Raw genomic sequence first — 18,547 nt, 5'->3', positions numbered from 1 at the left:
GCTCTGAGCTCTGAACTGTCGCTCACCTGGCACAGGGCACCGACTTAGCTGGGTCCATGTTGTAGATGTGCTTGAAGTTGTACAGGCTGATTACATCATTATTCAGAGTGGCCAGCTCCAGGCAGCCTGAGTAGCTGGGCAGGTTTAAGCTGGCCGGGAGCTGTACGGCAGGGAGATAAAACCAATCAGTCCATGGTCATGTCTCGTGCAGAAGTGGCAGAATGGAGAACGAAGCTGACAGTGGATCAGAGGGGACCCACTCTGGGCCCTCTGATACAAGCATCTTTCTACACTGGAGTTGGTCTCGGTACGGCAGATGACTTAGATAAGCAGATAACATGTCTTCCTGGAGAACTGGTATTTACTGAGTATGGACTAGATATACTACATAACCTTAATGACAAGTTCACAATGAAACCGGCTGTCATACCAATTCTGTGAGATGGGTATTCCTCACCTCATAGAAACAGAATAACTCTCAAGAGAGGGTCAACAATGCGCTCAGGACTGTAAGCAACAGTCCTGGAGTGGAAGGCCTGAGACTGACCTCTCACTTTCTCGGGCTTCCCTTCACCCACTCTGGGAGGTCTCATGTTCTCCCCTGGGTCTTACCTTTTCTCATTTCGTGTTTTAACCATGCCTATACATTTTAGGTAACGGCGTTTGAAACTGCCGCGTGCAACCCTGAAATCTAGATCCCGCGTGCAACCCTGAAATCTAGATCCAACCCAGTACAAACATTCTTGTTCTAGATAATACCAATTCTTTCCTGGAGTAATATTCATCACCTTTACATTATCAAAATGTCATTAATTAATCCTCAAGTGTTAGCTGCAACCTGCAAACACCCGACATTGAAAATGTGTGTAGTAGGGACCAGGTTGGGGCAGCAGACTTATAGATTCTGGTCCAGATTTCTACCACCCATTGAACTGAGCTCTTACCGTGGTAGCTGACTTCCCTTCCTCCTTCATTTTGGGGTCATGGATTTGTTAAAGAACTACCTCAGGCCTTCACTGAGCCAGATGAAGCTCTCCAGCTCACCTTGAAGTTTGCAGGAACCCCGCCAACGTAAAACACAGTATCCTCAGGGGTCAGATCCAGCAAGGAGTCGTCTCCTGCAAACTCCCCCTTCTTAATAAACTTTTCTTCTGCTGTGCTGCTGAGACTGGGGACTGTCAAGAACACCTTTCCATGTTTCCCTACCCTGGTGAGAGAAAGGCTTGTCACTTACATCATCTTGGACAGTTTGCAGAAAATACTTTTTAAAAATTTTTTTTCTTTTATTGGATATTTTCTTTATTTATATTTCAAATGCTTTCTCCTTTCCTCTCAAAACCCCCTATCCCAACCCCGTCCCCACTTCTATGAGGGTGCTCCCCCCAACTCCCTTCCACCTCCCCAGAAAATACTTTTATTGTGTCAAAATGTGAACGTCACTTCATCAAAAATACCAGGCTATTCGAATGTATCGTATTGCTGTGCACATACAGAAATATTAATTACAGAAGAAAAGTAGAAAAGCTGACATCCTACTTTTAAATATTAACTTACAGAAAGGTAAAATGATCTAGTAATCAGGTTGCTATTTAGAAAGGACCTTTCTCTTTTTTTTTTTTCTAGTATTTTTTTCTTTTATCTCACTCAGGTGTTTGGGAAGAAATATAATAATAGCGAAGAAAAGGAGTGAGATGGAAAAGAAAAAGGCACTTACGACATCCACAAGAAGTGTGTGTGTGTGTGTGTGTGTGTGTGTGTGTGTGTGTGTGGTGTGTCTGTGTGTGTGTGTGTGCGCACGCACGCGCGTTCAGAAAGCCATTTGCCACGGAGTCACCGTACCTCTCAATCTTGACAATACTAAAGTAAGCAGGCCAGGAGCTCACGGGCTTGGAATCCAGGAGAATCTCCACATCTTTGGTCCCCAAATTGTAAACGTAGACCAGGTTATCATTTTTGATTGCCAGACCCATGTACTCTTTTTTGGCCTGAGATGTCAAGAAGTCACTTAGTAAGATAAGTGATAAAATCATCAAGTAATAACACACACAAGTGGTATCATCTGTTTTTATTTCTGGAAAGCACAATCATGGGTCCTATGAGTTGCTGGGTACAGTCAACTTCCGGCCCAAACGACCACTTCCAGCTGCTGCTAGACTGGCATCTGTTCTCCATTTCCACCCTCCCTGAGTTTACAACTGGCATGTGCTATCCCTGTGCTATCTACCTCCGAGTGCGTACTGCATTGGTGGGAGGGGTGAGGAGAGGGGGAAACTACTGAAGGATCATGGGAATGGCAGTACTGATTGATGGCTGCCAGGACTGTGCCAGCATTGTCAGGCTAACAGAGGCATCACATACCTTGACAAAACCAGTCCCTATGCGTATTTAAACAGGATTCAGCATCCACGAACGAAGGCTACAGTTATTCCAAAAGCCTTCGAATGCTTTGTTTAGATTCATTCATATAAGTAATGGGATGCTGCCAGACAGCAGTGCCAGAAATATGCCCCAGCCCCCCAGGATCTCTTGCCCTTCGACCACAGCTGTGTCCCGCCATTAAAGTGACTTCTGGCCTTTACTATCAGAGTGGGAATTTGCTTTTCTCGACAGCTTTGTTTGAGGCAGAGGGAACAGTCTCCTTCAAATCCCCATGCTATGCTCTTACGGTTTTGCTTCCGAGGTAGAGGACAAACTGATCTTCTACCCAGGCCCCGGTGGGCTCCGCCGGCTTGGGAGGAGGCTTCATGTACAAGCTGATGGAGGTGAAGGCCTTCAGGTCATCCACACTGACTTTGGGGTGAACTTCGACGGCCGAGTGGCCATCGAACAGCATGGAAACCTGGATCTGGAAACACAAAGTTGTTCCGCTGAAAGCGCCTTGAAGAAAGGGGCAGAGTGCTCTCCTGGAGATTCCGGAGGAACCCCTACTTGCCTCCATAACTTTATCTACTTCTGTATTCTCCAAGAAAATATTCAGGGCAGATTACAACACAATAGGTTTAGGCTAAAACGGGCTAAGAGAGCATAAGAGCAAACAGTGACCAAGGACAAGGGCAAGCACAGCTCCATAAGGCTCTACACACTCAGGCCGGCGAACTAAACAAGAGGAAGGGACACTTGGCTGGTCGTGACGTTGGCAATTTATAATGAATCTACAATGCATAGAAGAATTAATCGTTTGGGAGAAGTGAAATGCATCCTGGGAACTTAAGCTGCTGGAACTTTCTCCCCAAGGTTGTAATAAGAGCAGTCCTACGTTACCCACTTAATATTCTTCTGGAAAATGACGTAATAGACAGGCGGTGAGAATAAGTCGGAAGCTGTAAGGCACCTTCCAGCCCCTGGCTCTCGCCTTGTAAGACTTGTATTAAGAAGTTTCTTAAGCCATTTCCTATGATGCTTCTCAGAAAGGCAAAGCACCTTCTCAGCACAGTTCTTAGAGGCCCAAGATGACACCAGGAACTGATTAGATTCGTGAAGGATTTTTTAGGGCGTTTGACAACATGTATACCCACGCTGTCTATACGAACCTTTCTGAATGATTAGGTGTATTTACATCAGCTAATATTGATTGGGCTGATGTGTACAGTCACATAGCTTGAGGGTCTATTCCCCAGTGCTTGGGGCACAGCTGTCTCCCGTTTGTTGAGTAGAGATCGATGTATCCCAACAACCAATTAAGCAGTGTGTGGGACTGCACCCTACCTGTAGAACTGAGAAACCGTCTCCCTTTGGAGCTGAGTGAGAGCCCAATGGCTGGGTAGTCTGTCTTTAGAAAATGACCTTTGCTGTGTGACCAGGACTCCAGTGTTATAACTCAATATAAAGTATATTGAATAATATCACCAAGAAAACAATAACAAAAACTGCATTTTTTAAGATGACTCTTATTTTCCTCACTGTATTTTACACAGTCTCACTGTATTGTCCTAGAAACTTCTTACGCATTCAGGATGGCTTTAAACCCACAATTCTCTGTCTTTACCCCCAAAATTCTGGGATTACAGGCATGCGCCACTACCCTCAGTTTAAAATGTCATTTCTTGATGTATTTTAAAGATAATAAGTCATGAAATATTCACAGAGCTATCCAAATAAGATAATTCATAAGGCAGCAGCCTTTCTTACACAATGCTTGAAAGTCACATGTAATTACCAAGAATAATCCACAGTGCTAGACAACAACTAATTTCTTAGTCTTGTTTCTACCAGTCCCTAGATGTATGTTTGGTTTAGTATTATTGCCTCTTCCTCCTTCTCTTCTTCCTCCTTCTCTTCCTCCTCCTCCTCTTCCTCCTCCTCCTTCTCCTCCTCCTCCTCCTCTTCCTCCTCCTCTTCCTCCTCCTTCTCCTCCTCCTCTTCCTCCTCCTCCTTTCCTCTTCCTCCTCCTCTTCCTCTTCTTCCTCCCCCTCCTCCTTCCCCACCACTTCCTCCCCTTCCCCTCTCCCTCCCCCTCCACTTCCTCCCCCTCCCCATCATCATCTTCTTCCTCCTCCCCAACCTCCTCACCATCATCATCATCTTCTTCCTCCTTCTCCCCCTCTTCCTCCTCTCCCTCTTCCTCCTCCTTCTCCCCTCCTTCTGCCCCTCTTTCTCCTCCTCCCCCTCCTCTTCCTCCTCTTTTTCTCCTCTTCTTCCCCCTCCCCCTCCCCTCCCCATCATCATCTTCCTCCTCCTCTTCCTCCCTTTTTAATTCTTCTCAAGACAGGGTTTCTGTGTGTAGCCCTGGCTATCCTGGAACTTACTTTGTAGAGCAGGCTGGCTCAAACTCTGAGATCCATCTGCCTTTGCCTCCTGGGTGCTAGGATTGAAGGCGTGTATCCCTATGTCTAGCTATGTTTGGTGCAATTCTTATTTGGTTGTAAAAAATGAGGTTGATCTATAAATCAATAAAAACAAATTAAAGAGAGGCCCACACACGAGTCCTCGTTTGGCATATGGGGATGGTAATTGGGTTGGGACCTGCTCTGACAATGCTGGCTCCAGGTGTGGTGTTGCTCCGTGGCCTCATTAACAGAGCCTAAGGTGCCCACCTTTGCTTAGTTCCTTCCCCTTGTGATTCCTTGGTTAAGTCTGCAGAGCAATCAATAAAACTTTCACATAATATGTGTTGTACCAGGGAAGTTTGCAGGTGGGACAGAGGGACAAGACTATTCCGTATGCGAACTGCAGTAACACAGCCATTAAAAACGAATAATTCTAACACTGGGTTGAATCTTTTGATCGAAGCTTAAATGGATTTCTGTTGTCTGTGTGCTTCTCTGACTACAACTTTGTGGTTAATTCTGGCTCCACGTTAGGATAACCCTGTGACTTAAAAGACGATGAGTTGCCGAGCTTTCATTGGTTTACTTTTTAAAAAGAAGGTTTCTTTATTTGTATGTTTCCTGAGATGTAATCTGGCCTCGAAGCCCGGTGGCTGGGTACTTGTGGTGTAGGTGAAGCTGGCCTGGAACTTGCCGTGGTTTCTTCTTCCCTCTGCCTCTGAGTGCTCGGACTATAGCCATATGACACCACACCCTACAGGTTGACTTTCCAAAGCTTCTCATGTGATTCTAGTAACTGGCATATTAGGAAGGTGCCAGGCCTCAGGAGCTGCTGAGGGATTGGAACTCAGTGTCCTTTCCCCACCTCTCACCACATACCTTGCTGGCAACACTCCTGGTCTGAGCGATGAGCTCTCGGACCCTCTGGATGCTGGCCGAAACATTGCTTGCAGGCCGCTTCTGCTCCACAGTACGGAGCTGACCCAGAAGCCGAGGAACAACCTCAGTGAGGTTTCTCACTGCAACAAGGAAGACGGGTCACTCGAATATTTAATTCTAATTTAAAAACGAGGTGAGGTTCAGCAAACATTACCTCTGGTAGATCTGTGGACATCACTTTTAACCTTATGAAATTAATAGGAGAGCTCAAGGCGTCATCCATTCTGTTCTTTTCTGTGACATTTAGAGCACATATTGATTTATAAATGGAACACGGTGCATGCTGACTTTCAGTGCACATTCTAAAGGGCAGGCTCCACGGCAAACATACGGATGTTTCTTTAATCGTATAGTTTAGGCCCCACCTGTCTATAATATGGGCTGATACAACAGGTGAAACGCAGTGGTGCACACTGCTGCGGCTGCTGTTACGGTGGAGATGTTGTTAGGTGGAGGAAACCAGGAGCATGAAGCCAAAGCTACCTTTGCCAGAGAGAGAGAGAGAGAGAGAGAGAGAGAGAGAGAGAGAGAGAGAGAGGGCATTGTTGCAGTCTCTGATGAGGACCCAGGCAAGGGGACATGGCAAGCAAGACTTTTCTGCCGATGGAAAGGAATATAACACAGACTTCTCACTCTTCATGTAGACTCTAAAGTCTCTTACATTGCGGTGCGTTGTTTAATTTACTTTGTTTTAAGTCACCAAATGCTATTTGAGAAAAGCACAGGAGCTTGAGACAATTTCAATGGGTGCTGGCTTTGGAGCCTATTAGGACAACATGGTGGTTTGAATAGGAATGGACCTCCTAGACTCATCTGTTTGATGCTTGGCCCAGAGGGAGTAGCACTATTAGGAGGTGTGGCCTTGTTGGAGGAAGTGCGTCACTGTGGGGGTGGGCTTTGAGGTCTATGCTCGAGTTTTACCCAGGGTGAGCATCAGCTCCTTCTCCAGCACTAAGTCTACCTGGATGCTGCCATGCTTCCTGCCATAATAATGGATTGAACCTCTGAACCTGTAAGCCAGCCCCAATGAAATGTTTTCCTTTATAAGAGTTGCCTCGGTCATGGTGTCTCTTTGTAGCAATAGAAACCTTAACTAAGACAGAGAACTCGATAGGACAAGTGAAAGAAGATGAAAATAAATTTAAAACACAGAAAAAATGCAAACACTGAATAATGCAAAAACAACCCCCCACCCCCAGAAATATCAGCTATGGATTAGTAACTCTTTTGAATTCAGAGGTGTTCTGTAAAGCTGCTCTGGAGATCGGTTTGTAGAGAATGACTAACAATCCCAGTCACGATTTGTCATGACAGTGGTAGACAGTGATATCCGAGAGATTATGAATGAAATGTGAGCATGGAAAAAGAAATTCCCTGTTATTACGTGATTTTAAACTACATATACCAAACTACATTAGGTAGACATTAATAGATACCTTTTCCATTGTTATAAAATGGTATATATGAATTGGCCAAGACACATAGTTGGCATTTGTTGATAATAATCTGATTCACTCAAATAAGCAGAATAGGAATACGAGTTAGCGAGATCAATACCATTTGCTAGATATTTTTCTTCTAAAGCAAGACAATATTTTGCTGAAGTTATTTACTCTAACATTTGATTAAACTTTTATGCTAAAGGATCAGTCTTACATTAATAAGAATATTTGCTATTATTATAATTGCTGTTATATAATTAAAAAAAACTACTTCACCAATTTAACTACAGTATTACTTCTACCAAGGCACCTACCTGTAAATTTATGTATAATTCATGTAGGTATATACATACATGTCTAGAATCTAGATAAATCTAGACTCTAGGTAACCACATAGATGAGCAGGTTCAAATATTTCTTTTTATAAACCAATTTCTACAGCATCCCAACCTAATGGCTAGGGTGGTGCACACTGTATCTTATCAAACGCTGTGTGGAGTTTAACGGCCAGCTCTTCAGGTAGACCAGATGTACCTGCGTCCCGAGCGGAGTTCACTGCAGTGTTGTAGGCAGAAGAGTCAAAAGTCTGAAGGTTCTGTGACCAGTTGCTGAGGTTGTTAGCCATCGGTGTGGTGACCTGTTGGACGGCCATTGTCGTCTTGTTAGCTTCCTCAATGATGAGCTTAGTCTGGCCCAGGCGCTGGTGGGCATCCCCTGCACACAGAGTAGAAGGATGTTCCCTTTACTGGAGAGCACGGGTGGATGTCATTTCAAACAACGGGGTGAAATGCACCTCAAATTTTGGGCTGTGAAAGGAGACTAAGACATTCGAATTTAGGATGACTGTGTTGTAAATTATATGAACTGGAATATGATTTGTTGGTAATAATCACATCAACAGCCTTGATATAAGTTGGTAAGATGCTGCAGTCCCAATAATACCAAAATGTTTAACTAAAATGTTTTAAAATTAAGAAGTAAATTATAAAATCAAGGCAACAATCAGCAGCAACAACCAGAAACCTCAATATTTGTTTAGGTTAGCAATCTGATTAGAAAGCAACAGAAAATGCCCACAGAGTTTCAGCTTCTGACTTGCTCACATCTGCACTTCGCCATTAAAAACCTCTTCCTTTTATGGAAAAGTAATTTCTTGTAGAAGAACCCCTGCCATAAAAGTGATGCTACATTTAGAACAGAAGTAAATTATTAAGGAAAGTTTCCTTTTTCAAAAGAAAAACGTGGTTCAGAAAAGCTTTAATGCTAAGATCCAAGTCTCACTAAAAAAGTATTACATATTTGGGATGGGATTGCCCAGAATCCACACGAGGCCAGAAGTGGTAGCACACGTCTGTAAGCCAGTTCTCCACCACTCCTGGTAGAGCCAGGAGTATCCCTAGAAGCTTGTGGACCAGCAGGGAGCAGCAAGGATTACCACAAGTTTGAGGCCAGTCTAGCTGGGGTACATACTGAGTTCTAGGTGGGCCATGGCTATGTGACAAGACCCCTACCTCACAGAAACAATAAAACAGCCAGGTGTAGTGAGTCATAGCTGTAATCTCAGTCTTGAGGTAGAAACAGGAGGATCAAGGCCAGTTCCAAGACCAGAGAGTTCCAAGAACTAGAGATCTTGTTTCCAAAAGTGCAGACCTTGAAGGTCAGAACCTGTGGTTGTTCTTTGACTTTCAAAGTGCACAATGGAGCCATGATATGATATATGCTTGTGCGCTCTCTCTCTCTCTCTCTCTCTCCCCCCCCTGACTCTCTCTTTTCTCTCTCTGTCTGTCTCTTTCTCTTTCTCTCTCTCTCTCACAGGCACACATTATACACACATAGAAGCTGTACATTTAAAATAAAGATAATGTAAGTTTACAATTACAATTTTTTCTAGATAATGGGATTATAGATGATTTTTCCTCTTTTGTCCCCCGTCTAATATGGGTTTCACATTTTTCCCTACAAGGCTAATATGTTACTTTTGTAAAAAAAAATACTTAGTTGATATTTTAACTTAAAGTTTTTAAAGTGAAGAAACACTTTGTTTAATCTTCTGTGCTCTGGATCTGGCTGGACATTGGTTTGAATCCTGGATCTCCCTCCTATCAGCTGCACCCGTTGGAGAAAGTTTCCCAGCCCTGACTAACCTCAGGATTCTCTTCAGCTGGAAGGTCAATGGTGACTCTGACCTCCACAGCACAGAGCCCGGCAAAGTCTAGTCAGTCATCAGCTGCTCTGATCAGGTCTTTCAGCACATTCACATTCTCCTGGCCAGGGCTCCTGGGTTCCAAGGCCCGCTCATGCCAGCACAATACCCACATCCAGCAGCAGTGCCTTGCCTTTTGCTGCACCGAGGAAGGCACATCTGCGTCCAATCACAGCCCTTCAAGACACCTTGACTGGAGTCCCAGATTAGGAGACAGACGCACTCTTGTTTCTCTACTTGGTGCCTTGCTCTCCTTGCTTATTTGATAAGAACAACTTGACATCTAACAGAAGGATGCTGTTTATAGTGGGGGCCAGAGATATCCAATGACCAAATTAGGGCATTCTTCGAGCAAGGAGTAATGTTGACGAGAGAGAGGTAACCAAGCAGCACAAATAGCACAATCCAACTCAAACACATACGTACATACGCATGCAGCGCAGGGCATAGAAGGAAGGAAACACTTCGTTTAATGCTCATCTCTGGGTGATATGGTCACAGCTTTATTTCTAAGGGTAGTTCTTGGGGAGAGTAATGAATTTTTTTTTTTTTTTTTTGTTATGAGAGAACAAATACGTGAAGATGAGAAAGGAGCTGATGACTCAGGAGTCACTTAATCCCCCTTGCAAGGTTGTTTTACACGCGTGGACAAACACGCAGGGCCTTGAAGTTCTGCATCCTTACCTCTCTCTGCTGCCTGGAGTTGCTTGACAGCCTCGGTCAGTTTGTCTCTGAGGGCGCCCTTCCTCCACAGGGCTCCTCCCACGCGCCTGCTGGTGTCAGCCACGGCCTCGTCACTGCCTGTGGAGAAGAAGCAGAGGGAAGTACCAGGAGGTCCATGATGCTGGAAAGACGTCTCCGTCTCAGCAGCATGACCTCTGACTGGTATAACGGACGCACACGCACTATTCTAGCACTGCAGAAGCAGATGGTCAGTTCTGGAAAATGGTATTTAGAATAAGAGGTACAGGATAGCAGAAAACTAGAGACATCGGTTGGGGTGACATAGGATGCCACGATGCTAATATTTTGAGAAACAGAGCAAGGCTGTGACTAATACAGTCTAGCAGCACAAATGATAAAGTTAAAAAAAATCTATTTATATGATTGCCTGGTTATAAAAGAATCTGACTCTTCCCCACCCCAGTTCTCTGAATAAAATTTTTATAAATATATGTCATGTACCTAAGACACGGCACAGATTATATGTGCACAGCCTGGTGAATTTTCACACAGTGAACACGAAATACAGCCACGTAGATGCCATCAAGACAGAGTGGACCCTGTATATGATTAGCCTGAGATGACCACTATTTGGAGCTCAGTCTCTGTCTGCCGTTATCGAGTTTTAAAGGTTTATTTTACTTTTATTTCTGTGTATATGTTTGTGTCTCCGCGGGGCATGTGTCTCTTACTGTATATGCTCACAGAGGCCAGCAGAGGGCATTGGCTCCCTTGGAGCTCAGGCTATAGATTGTGAGCCACCAGAGGGAGACACCCTTGCATCCTCTGCAAGAACAGTTTGTCCTATTAGCTTTCTGGTCCCTTCACTTTGCAAAGAGTTACTTTATTTTTAACTATATATGTGTATGCTAGAGGGTATGCACACATGAGTGAAAATATTGTGTGGTTTTTAAATTCTCCCCAGTGACACGGCAAAGTACTATAATTTCTATATATTTGTTTTGAAAGCTATAAAGTTACGTCTTGAGATCTTTTTTCCCCCATTTTCATTAGCATCTTCCAATTGCAAAACACAATGGATTTCATTGTGGCACTCCACACGTGTATATAACATGCTTGAGCATCTTCAGTCCTGTATTCTCATGTCCTGGCCCTCCTCACTGTTCCCTTCCTCTACCTTCTCCTCCTCCTTCCATGTGTCACGTCTATTGTTTATTTTGTCTTTGATTAATTATCATACAAATCATCAACCATTAACATATCATACATATACAAATAAATGTACAAACACCACCACTCAGACCATTTAGTGTTGCTCATGTATGTAATCCTTTAGATACTTTGTTCTTACTTTTCAAGACTGGCTACTGGGGTTTTCTCTCTCCTCTCCCTAGGAAATTCCAGAATTAGTTTACCTATATCTCCACAGCGTTACAGTGTCTCAGCGAGCATTGGATGGTTCCCATGGATACATGCTGTAGGACTGTCTGTTTCCCAAAGTTGGGTCTTTCAGTGAATATGGTATTGTTTTTCTTAACCCTTACTTCAATATTTTATTTGTATTTTTGAGCATATTAATTGCACACAGTACTGAGCTCTACCGTAGAGCATCCTTATGTCCTTTAGTAGTATGCTCTGGTTTTATATGTGCCACTCTTATTGAATTCTATTAATAATGTTCCTAGGTCTTTGATGCCATTGCAAACAGTGTTATTATTTTTTTAAATATAAAGCACGTTTATTATAGAACATTAGAAAAAGATCCAGGTGACTGTTTAAAATACACAAACCCCACACTTCTACTCATGAAGAAGGCCTATGAGCATGCGAATACTCTGGGCTGAGAGCCATGTCTGTTCCTGGTCAATCACTTCTGAAAAGTTCTCAAATATTGAAATTCAAAGTGAATGATTTGCCTTGACATGATTCAAAAAGTAAAATATAAATGTAAGGGCAGTAAAACCAAGGCAAGAATTAGTCTCCAATCCTCATTCCTGGAGAGTAACTGAGAGCAGGTGTAGGTGTGTGCCCTGTCTGTGTGTATATTCACACAGAATCAGGCCAAAAGTCAAGGGAGCGGCGTGTACCCACATATGTGAAGCCCTGAATGCCGTCAAAAGGATGTAGAACGTCCATCATCCTTCTGTCTCAAGAACAGCACATTTCCAACCCTAGGCATCCCTTAGAAGGGACCAGTACCGAGGACAGGAGGGTGAGTTCAGACCATGCTGTTCTCACAGCATCCACTGGATTACAGGCGTCCATATTAGTCTTCGGGCTTTAAGAACATCTTCTTAATTTTAATGGCTTTTATGTTTCCATTTTCATCTTCTTCATCATTGGCTTCCTATTCTTGGCAAACATTTTCCCAATCGTTCCCTCCAAACTCTCATGTCTTCTTGCCATTTCTTCTTTCGACATTCCAATGTCTAGTATTTCCTCCTCTTCTGACGCTGCCACTCTGTTCCTGGAATTCATCAGAAGCATGAACTTCTCAACTTCAGGATTAAGGCCTCTGAATGGCATCCTTCCGTAGAGAATATCTTCACACAGGGAGAAGCTCTGCTCTTCTATGATGAAGCTCTCCTTCTCCTTCAACTCCGGCAAATCCAGGTACCAGTGCTCATCCCTGATCATCTTCTGTTCCTCCTCTTCCAGCTGTTTCTGGTTTTTCGAGTCCAGGCCCCTCTGCATGAACTTCATGCGCAAACAGTGTTATTTTAAAATGCTAATTTCCATCTATTTTTTTTAAATGAAGCTAGATTTTTTTTTATGTATAGAATCGGTAATGGGGATAGTCTGTCTTTGCAGTCTCACTGGAAGAGCCTTTTAATATTTTATTATGAACATGTTTGCTGAATATTGCTTGATTATTCTTTAGTAGATTATGGAAATTTCCTTCTGTTCTCTGTTTACTAAGAGTTTAAAAATATTGGATGGGTGCTGTTTTATTAATGAAGTGAAGTGGGTAGGAAAGGGGTGAACTGGGAGGAGTTGGAGAAGGGGAAGAACAGGACAGAATATATATGTATGTGACTTATAGATACATGTTATAGAATTGTCCATCATATATATATATATATATAATGGACAGATATATATATGACATATATATATTTATATTTCCTGTGGATAGTGAGATGATCATATGTTTGTAAATATAGTGGGTGGGCTACAATATGTTAAATGTTCCTTTGAAATCCTATAATAAATTTATGTTTTTCACCATATGCTATCAATTCTATACGTGGTGGATTTGATTTGCTAAAAAAATTTTTTTTGAGCTGGGGGTCTTGTCCTCTAGTCTAAGCTGGTCTTGGCTTTGTAGGCAACTTCCTGCCTCAGTAGCCTCCCGAACGTGGAATCACAGGCATCAGCCACCATACCTGACTGATTAGGACGTTTGTATCTTTAAGAGAATTTGGCTTGCATTTACCCCTTTTCTGTGTGCTTCGGAGGTTTTGGTATTTACATTTTGTTGACTTTTATAGAAAAACTGGAGCATATTTCTTTTGATGTAGTCTCCAGTGTTGGTATAAAAGCGGTGACTTTCTCTAAAATTTCGAAAGAAGTCACTGGGAGCCTGGAGGCTTCTTCCTGGGAGAGTTAAATGTCCAAGTTAACTGGCCTGGATCATCTAGTCTATGTATTGTTTGTGAAAGGTTTTGGGGGTTGTTTGTTTGTTTTTGTTTTTGTTTCCCTCAAAAATAGGTTCTGGGCACGATTTCCAAACTAGGATGATTCTTGAGTAAATCCTAGTGGGCTGTGAAGTTGTGTCTCTTTATCTGAACTGAAGACCAGTTTTCCCAGTAACTAGTGGTTTCTACTTCTTGACAAATACTAAGTGAGTTGCCTCGCTTCTTCCCTTCTGTTTCCTCTGGTGGGCTTCTAAAAACCGGCATCCCCCATCCCCCAGGGTGCCGTCTCTCCTAGCTCACTCACTGAGTGCTTTGTTACTGCTGTGTAGAGTGGATATCTACATGGTGGAGCATCACCGTTTCACTGTCAGGAAAGACGGTGTGACCAGGAATGGGAACTCACTTCCTCTAGTGTTCCGAGAATTTCCCAGCATTCTAAGAGTGACTTAACATACTTGTTAGTGACAGCATACATCCCTTCCCACTTTTTCAAAGTTTCTGCTTTCACATAAGGCAATACAGAGATTTAGTTTTTGTTTGGGGGCCTGTGACTGCATTAAATGCTACTTCATTGAACTCTATGTTCAGGACTCTTGCTAACAATACGAGGCCGGAAACTTATAGAAAGAAACGCTTTGCTGCAAGTGTTTCCAGATGGGCCACACTACCGTCTTTCCAGAGGTTTATTCCAGATTGTTCAATCTCTTACGGACAATGAAAAAGAAAGACAGCCAAGAAATGAAAGTTACTCATCATAGAAAGCCATTTGAAAATGGAGAAACGCTAGCCTGGTATTAGGACTTAGCTGAGTACATGAAAATCAGAACTCATGCCACAAACATGCTTGTGGCCCTAAGGAGAGAGTTCTGTCACGTTTAGGACCACTCGCGTGGCTCTAACTCCTTTATGTTGTCCTTTGTACATGGGAAGGAACTTAACCCAAAACAAAGAGACCAACAAACATGTGACCAGATCTGCCAAGCAGTCAAAGAAGCTGGTGAAGGAGACATATTGGATACCAAGTATGGGACTCTGAGGGCATGCTATTCCCAGACAGGAAGGTTGTTTTCAGGAGGCCCAGTGGCTCGATGATGATTGGATTCACTGAGACACATGGGCAGAATCGGCAAGTAGAAAAGAATGCTTAGGAGACTAGATGGTAAGGCTCGCCATATGCTGGCCCTCTCCATACCAGAAACAAAACACAGATTTGCCAGCACTTGGCTTTGAAAATAGTTTGTTGTTACCATCCTAATTTGTTATTGCTAGTATGCTCTCTATTTTCCAGAAAGCATATTCAGAATTAGCTCTATAAGACATTAATATGAATTCTGGTTTGTTAGGACAGAGAAAATTAATGGCATTCTTATGACCTTTGTCTATCCAGAAAGCACAAAATATCAGTTGCCTTGTGGTACTAAGCATGCAGAATATGAAAATCAAAGTGTGCTCATTTCTCTAACATAAATTTTTTTTTCAGAAGAAGACAGAAAGATAGCACATGGTTGACTTGAGAATAACTGATCTGATAAAATTTCATAAAGCTCTCCATTTCCAACTCGGCTTGTTTTCAGCGGATAGCTAGAAATCAGTGAGATGCTTCCCAACTCACTGGCCAATGCTCAAATAGCCTAAGGGATGAGCTCATGACCTCAGGAATGAGGGCCATTGAATGACATCCTTGGACCATTCAGTTGTTGAGGTTTAAAGGGATCCCCTGCTTCACCAGGTCATTCTTTGTTCTGTTCTCAGCATGCTGGCTTTTACAGCAGTGAGGACAGCATCTTCCCATGTGTCCTTTTTTTTTTTTAAATTTTTTTATTAATTTTTATTTATATGAGTACAGTGTAGCTGTCTTCAGACACACCAGAAGAGGGAATCAGATCTCATTACAGATGGTTGTGGGCCACCATGTGGTTGCTGGGAATTGAACTCAGGACCTCTGGAAGAGCAGTCAGTGCTCTTAACCACTGAGCCATCTCTCCAGCCCCCCATGTGTACTTTAGGCTGGCTTACCCACAGCCATCCATGGCAGCAGAGAAGCTGTAGCAGCGTAGACCCAACCAAGAGGCTTCCTGTCATCCCAGTCAGCTCTCACCGGGATGCTGTACCTAGTTACCCAAACCAACTCCCATAGGAATAATACCCTCCCTTCACATTCAAAGACCAGAAGACTCTTCTGGATGACTAATGAGAGATCGAATTATGGGGAACATAGTTTTCATGTTTAGTGCATTTGATCTTCTTGAATATTATGACCTTTCTATTGGCCAGCACATTCGATTAGCAGGAATTCCCACCACATGTTGGATAAGTGTGTTCCCATGCAGTTTTCCTACGTGGAGACTCTTCTTAAAAATCAAAACTTACTTTGAGATGCCAAGTATGTTGTTTAGTAACTTTATAAAGCCTTGATGTTATTTAGCAAAGTATTGTTTATCCCTCAAGCCTAGTTTTTAGAAACCTGCGTACATTCACACAAGGTGGCTGCGAATAGAAGGAGGAGAAAAAGGAGATATTTACTAGAATCCGCCTTTGCTTGCAGCTCTCTGGCTTGATTGAGAAGGTTGTCGCTTTCATCCTTATGGTAAACGATCTGAGTGTCAATTCCACTCACGGCCTACAAAACAAGCGGTCAGAGAGGTAAGGACAGCTGGAGAAATGCCAATGTCTCGTGGTTTCCGGGGGGGAGTGATGCCATTTGAAATGATGACATTCATCCGTCAAACACCAAGTAAACTTCACATAGCCTCGCTTTCATAGCTCGGAACCCAGAACAAAGGGAAAGAGGAGAAAACAATGCTTTGGTGTTTGCAAAGTTAAGTTCCCTTACCCCCCCCCAGGATAATTCAGCAAATCTCAGAGAAGGCTATGGCCAAGGCTTGTTAAAAAGAAAGTACTGGATAAGAGAGAGAGAGAGAGAGAGAGAGAGAGAGAGAGAGAGAGAGAGAGAGAGAGAATATGCATCTTAAGACATCTTCTGCATTTAGCTTGACAATGTTTTCTCTGGAGACTTTGGCAAAAAGAAAACGAGAAACTAAACCACCAACAGAGAAACAAGAAACATAGCATCTACAAACGAACTCTTGTTCATAAACTGGACTCATCCTGATGAACTTGTAAAACCAAACCATTGTGGGATACGATGCTCTTTCCTTAGTGCTCCTGACCTTTCTGACACTTACATTTTTCATTGAAAGGTCAATAGTTAAGGGATGATGATAGAAAACCAAGACAGATATATGTGTGTGTGTGTGTGTGTGTGTGTGTGTGTGTGTGTATATATAACACATATTATGTGATATAAATGTATATTATATCATATACACACAAATATAATATACTCTATATCTATATAGACTATAGCTATAATATGTGTATATGTTATTCTATATAGATATTCTAGCACATACATACACTCACACAAATCAGAATGGGGCTATGTAGGAAGGAAGAAACACTAGGAAGTAGGGAAGCATGAGGTGCAGTGGCAAATAGAAACAAGACACAATGGTGTTTATGTATAAAAACCAAGAAAGATAACAGAAATCTGCTCATCAAAAAGGGAGAAGAGAAGTCAGAGTGGAATGAGGGGCTATCCCAACAAACCCCAAGGTAAAGGAGTACTCACGTCATAAATTCGATCAGTAATATTCAGAGCAAGTTCTGCTGTTTCGTTGGCCTCACTGACATAGTTGGCGATATTTTCATAGACATTGGATGCGTCCAAAGCCTTCTGCACCAGCCCATTCATGTCTGAACTGTGCAAATTTCTGTCAATAAATGATTTTGTTACTTTTCTTATTTCCATAGGAAGCGGAGCCACATTTAGGGTTTCTTTTTTTTCCTTTTTTTTTTCTCCATCTTTATTAACTTGGGTATTTCTTATTTACATTTCGATTGTTAGGGTTCCGTTTTGATACTTCAGGGATCACAGATGCTGCCTCCTCCTTTTTTATTTTTTTCAAAGCCACCTGTCTTGGAAGGTTCTCCTGAGTCTCCCTTCCTGGGGGGTACATCACAATCACATTCATCTTCCTGTGCTGCCCCAAAGGTGTCACCCCTTTCGGCTCATGGCAGCTGTTGCTTGGCAGTAGCTGCTAAAAATAGGAATGGTGATTTTAAGAGTCCCCTGTCCCTCTTTACAAAGGTTTATTTAAGTGGTACAGGTTGGACAAAGGCCTATGCTGCTACCCACTCTTGACCTAGCTGTCACTCTAGAAGGCCCGCCCCGGAAAGGGTGTAGACCAGGGCGGGTGCAGCCTGGGGAGGGTACAGAAGAGCTTGCCAGGCACACAGTGGTGGGTTAAGGTCTGTCTGATTCCTCAGACAGGCTGTAGCTCAATCTATCCTCCCCTCTGTATGGAAACACCACGTTCTCTGCAGTTTGGGTAGGGTTCAGGGAACACTCACAGAGAACCTATCACATCCGTGTTCTCACGTACAAAGGTGAATAACCACATATCTTCTAAGGATTCACACAGGCATAGCAAGGACCAAGTGTGTAAATGATTGGCATCCTGTGTTTGTATCTTCTGAACTTCAGGATTTACAGTTATACTTAAACCACTTCTGAACTGGACTTAGAAATTGTATTATAACGTTCAGTTTTCTGACCAATAATCCTCTCTCTCTCTCTCTCTCTCTCTCTCTCTCTCTCTCTCTATCTCTATCTCTATCTCTATCTCTGAGACAGGGTCTCTTTACATAGCCCTGGTTGTTCTGGAGCTCACTATATAGATGTGGCTGGCCTTGAACTCAGCCCACCTCTGTTGCCTGGTGCTGGGATTAAAGGTCTGCACTGTCATGCCTGGCTAACCAACACTTTTCACTCCTCTGTCATGTCAACACCACTCTCCCTTTCACAGCTCATTC

General features: G+C 43.0%; 1 protein-coding gene and 1 pseudogene across 1 annotated transcript in view; both read right to left on the bottom strand.

Annotated features, from left to right (window-relative positions):
* Lama4 (laminin subunit alpha 4) overlaps positions 1–18,547 on the bottom strand; it is a 141,075-nt gene that overhangs the window by 32,105 nt on the left and 90,423 nt on the right. Inside the window, exons 14-22 of the mRNA NM_001309447.1 lie at positions 17,304–17,445; positions 16,196–16,292; positions 10,035–10,151; positions 7,682–7,861; positions 5,646–5,785; positions 2,666–2,845; positions 1,840–1,985; positions 1,045–1,207; positions 27–160 (exon numbers count right to left, since the gene is read on the bottom strand). Coding sequence (NP_001296376.1) covers positions 27–160; positions 1,045–1,207; positions 1,840–1,985; positions 2,666–2,845; positions 5,646–5,785; positions 7,682–7,861; positions 10,035–10,151; positions 16,196–16,292; positions 17,304–17,445 — 1,299 coding nt within the window. The remainder of the gene's footprint in view (positions 1–26; positions 161–1,044; positions 1,208–1,839; positions 1,986–2,665; positions 2,846–5,645; positions 5,786–7,681; positions 7,862–10,034; positions 10,152–16,195; positions 16,293–17,303; positions 17,446–18,547) is intronic.
* Positions 11,760–12,742, bottom strand: LOC102550544 (M-phase phosphoprotein 6-like; annotated as a pseudogene).

The sequence above is a fragment of the Rattus norvegicus genome, chromosome 20 (genome assembly GCF_036323735.1).
Source record: "Rattus norvegicus strain BN/NHsdMcwi chromosome 20, GRCr8, whole genome shotgun sequence".
Lineage (NCBI taxonomy): Eukaryota > Metazoa > Chordata > Mammalia > Rodentia > Muridae > Rattus > Rattus norvegicus.
Note: the sequence above shows the minus strand (reverse complement) of the source record. Positions and strands in the feature narration are given on the sequence as shown.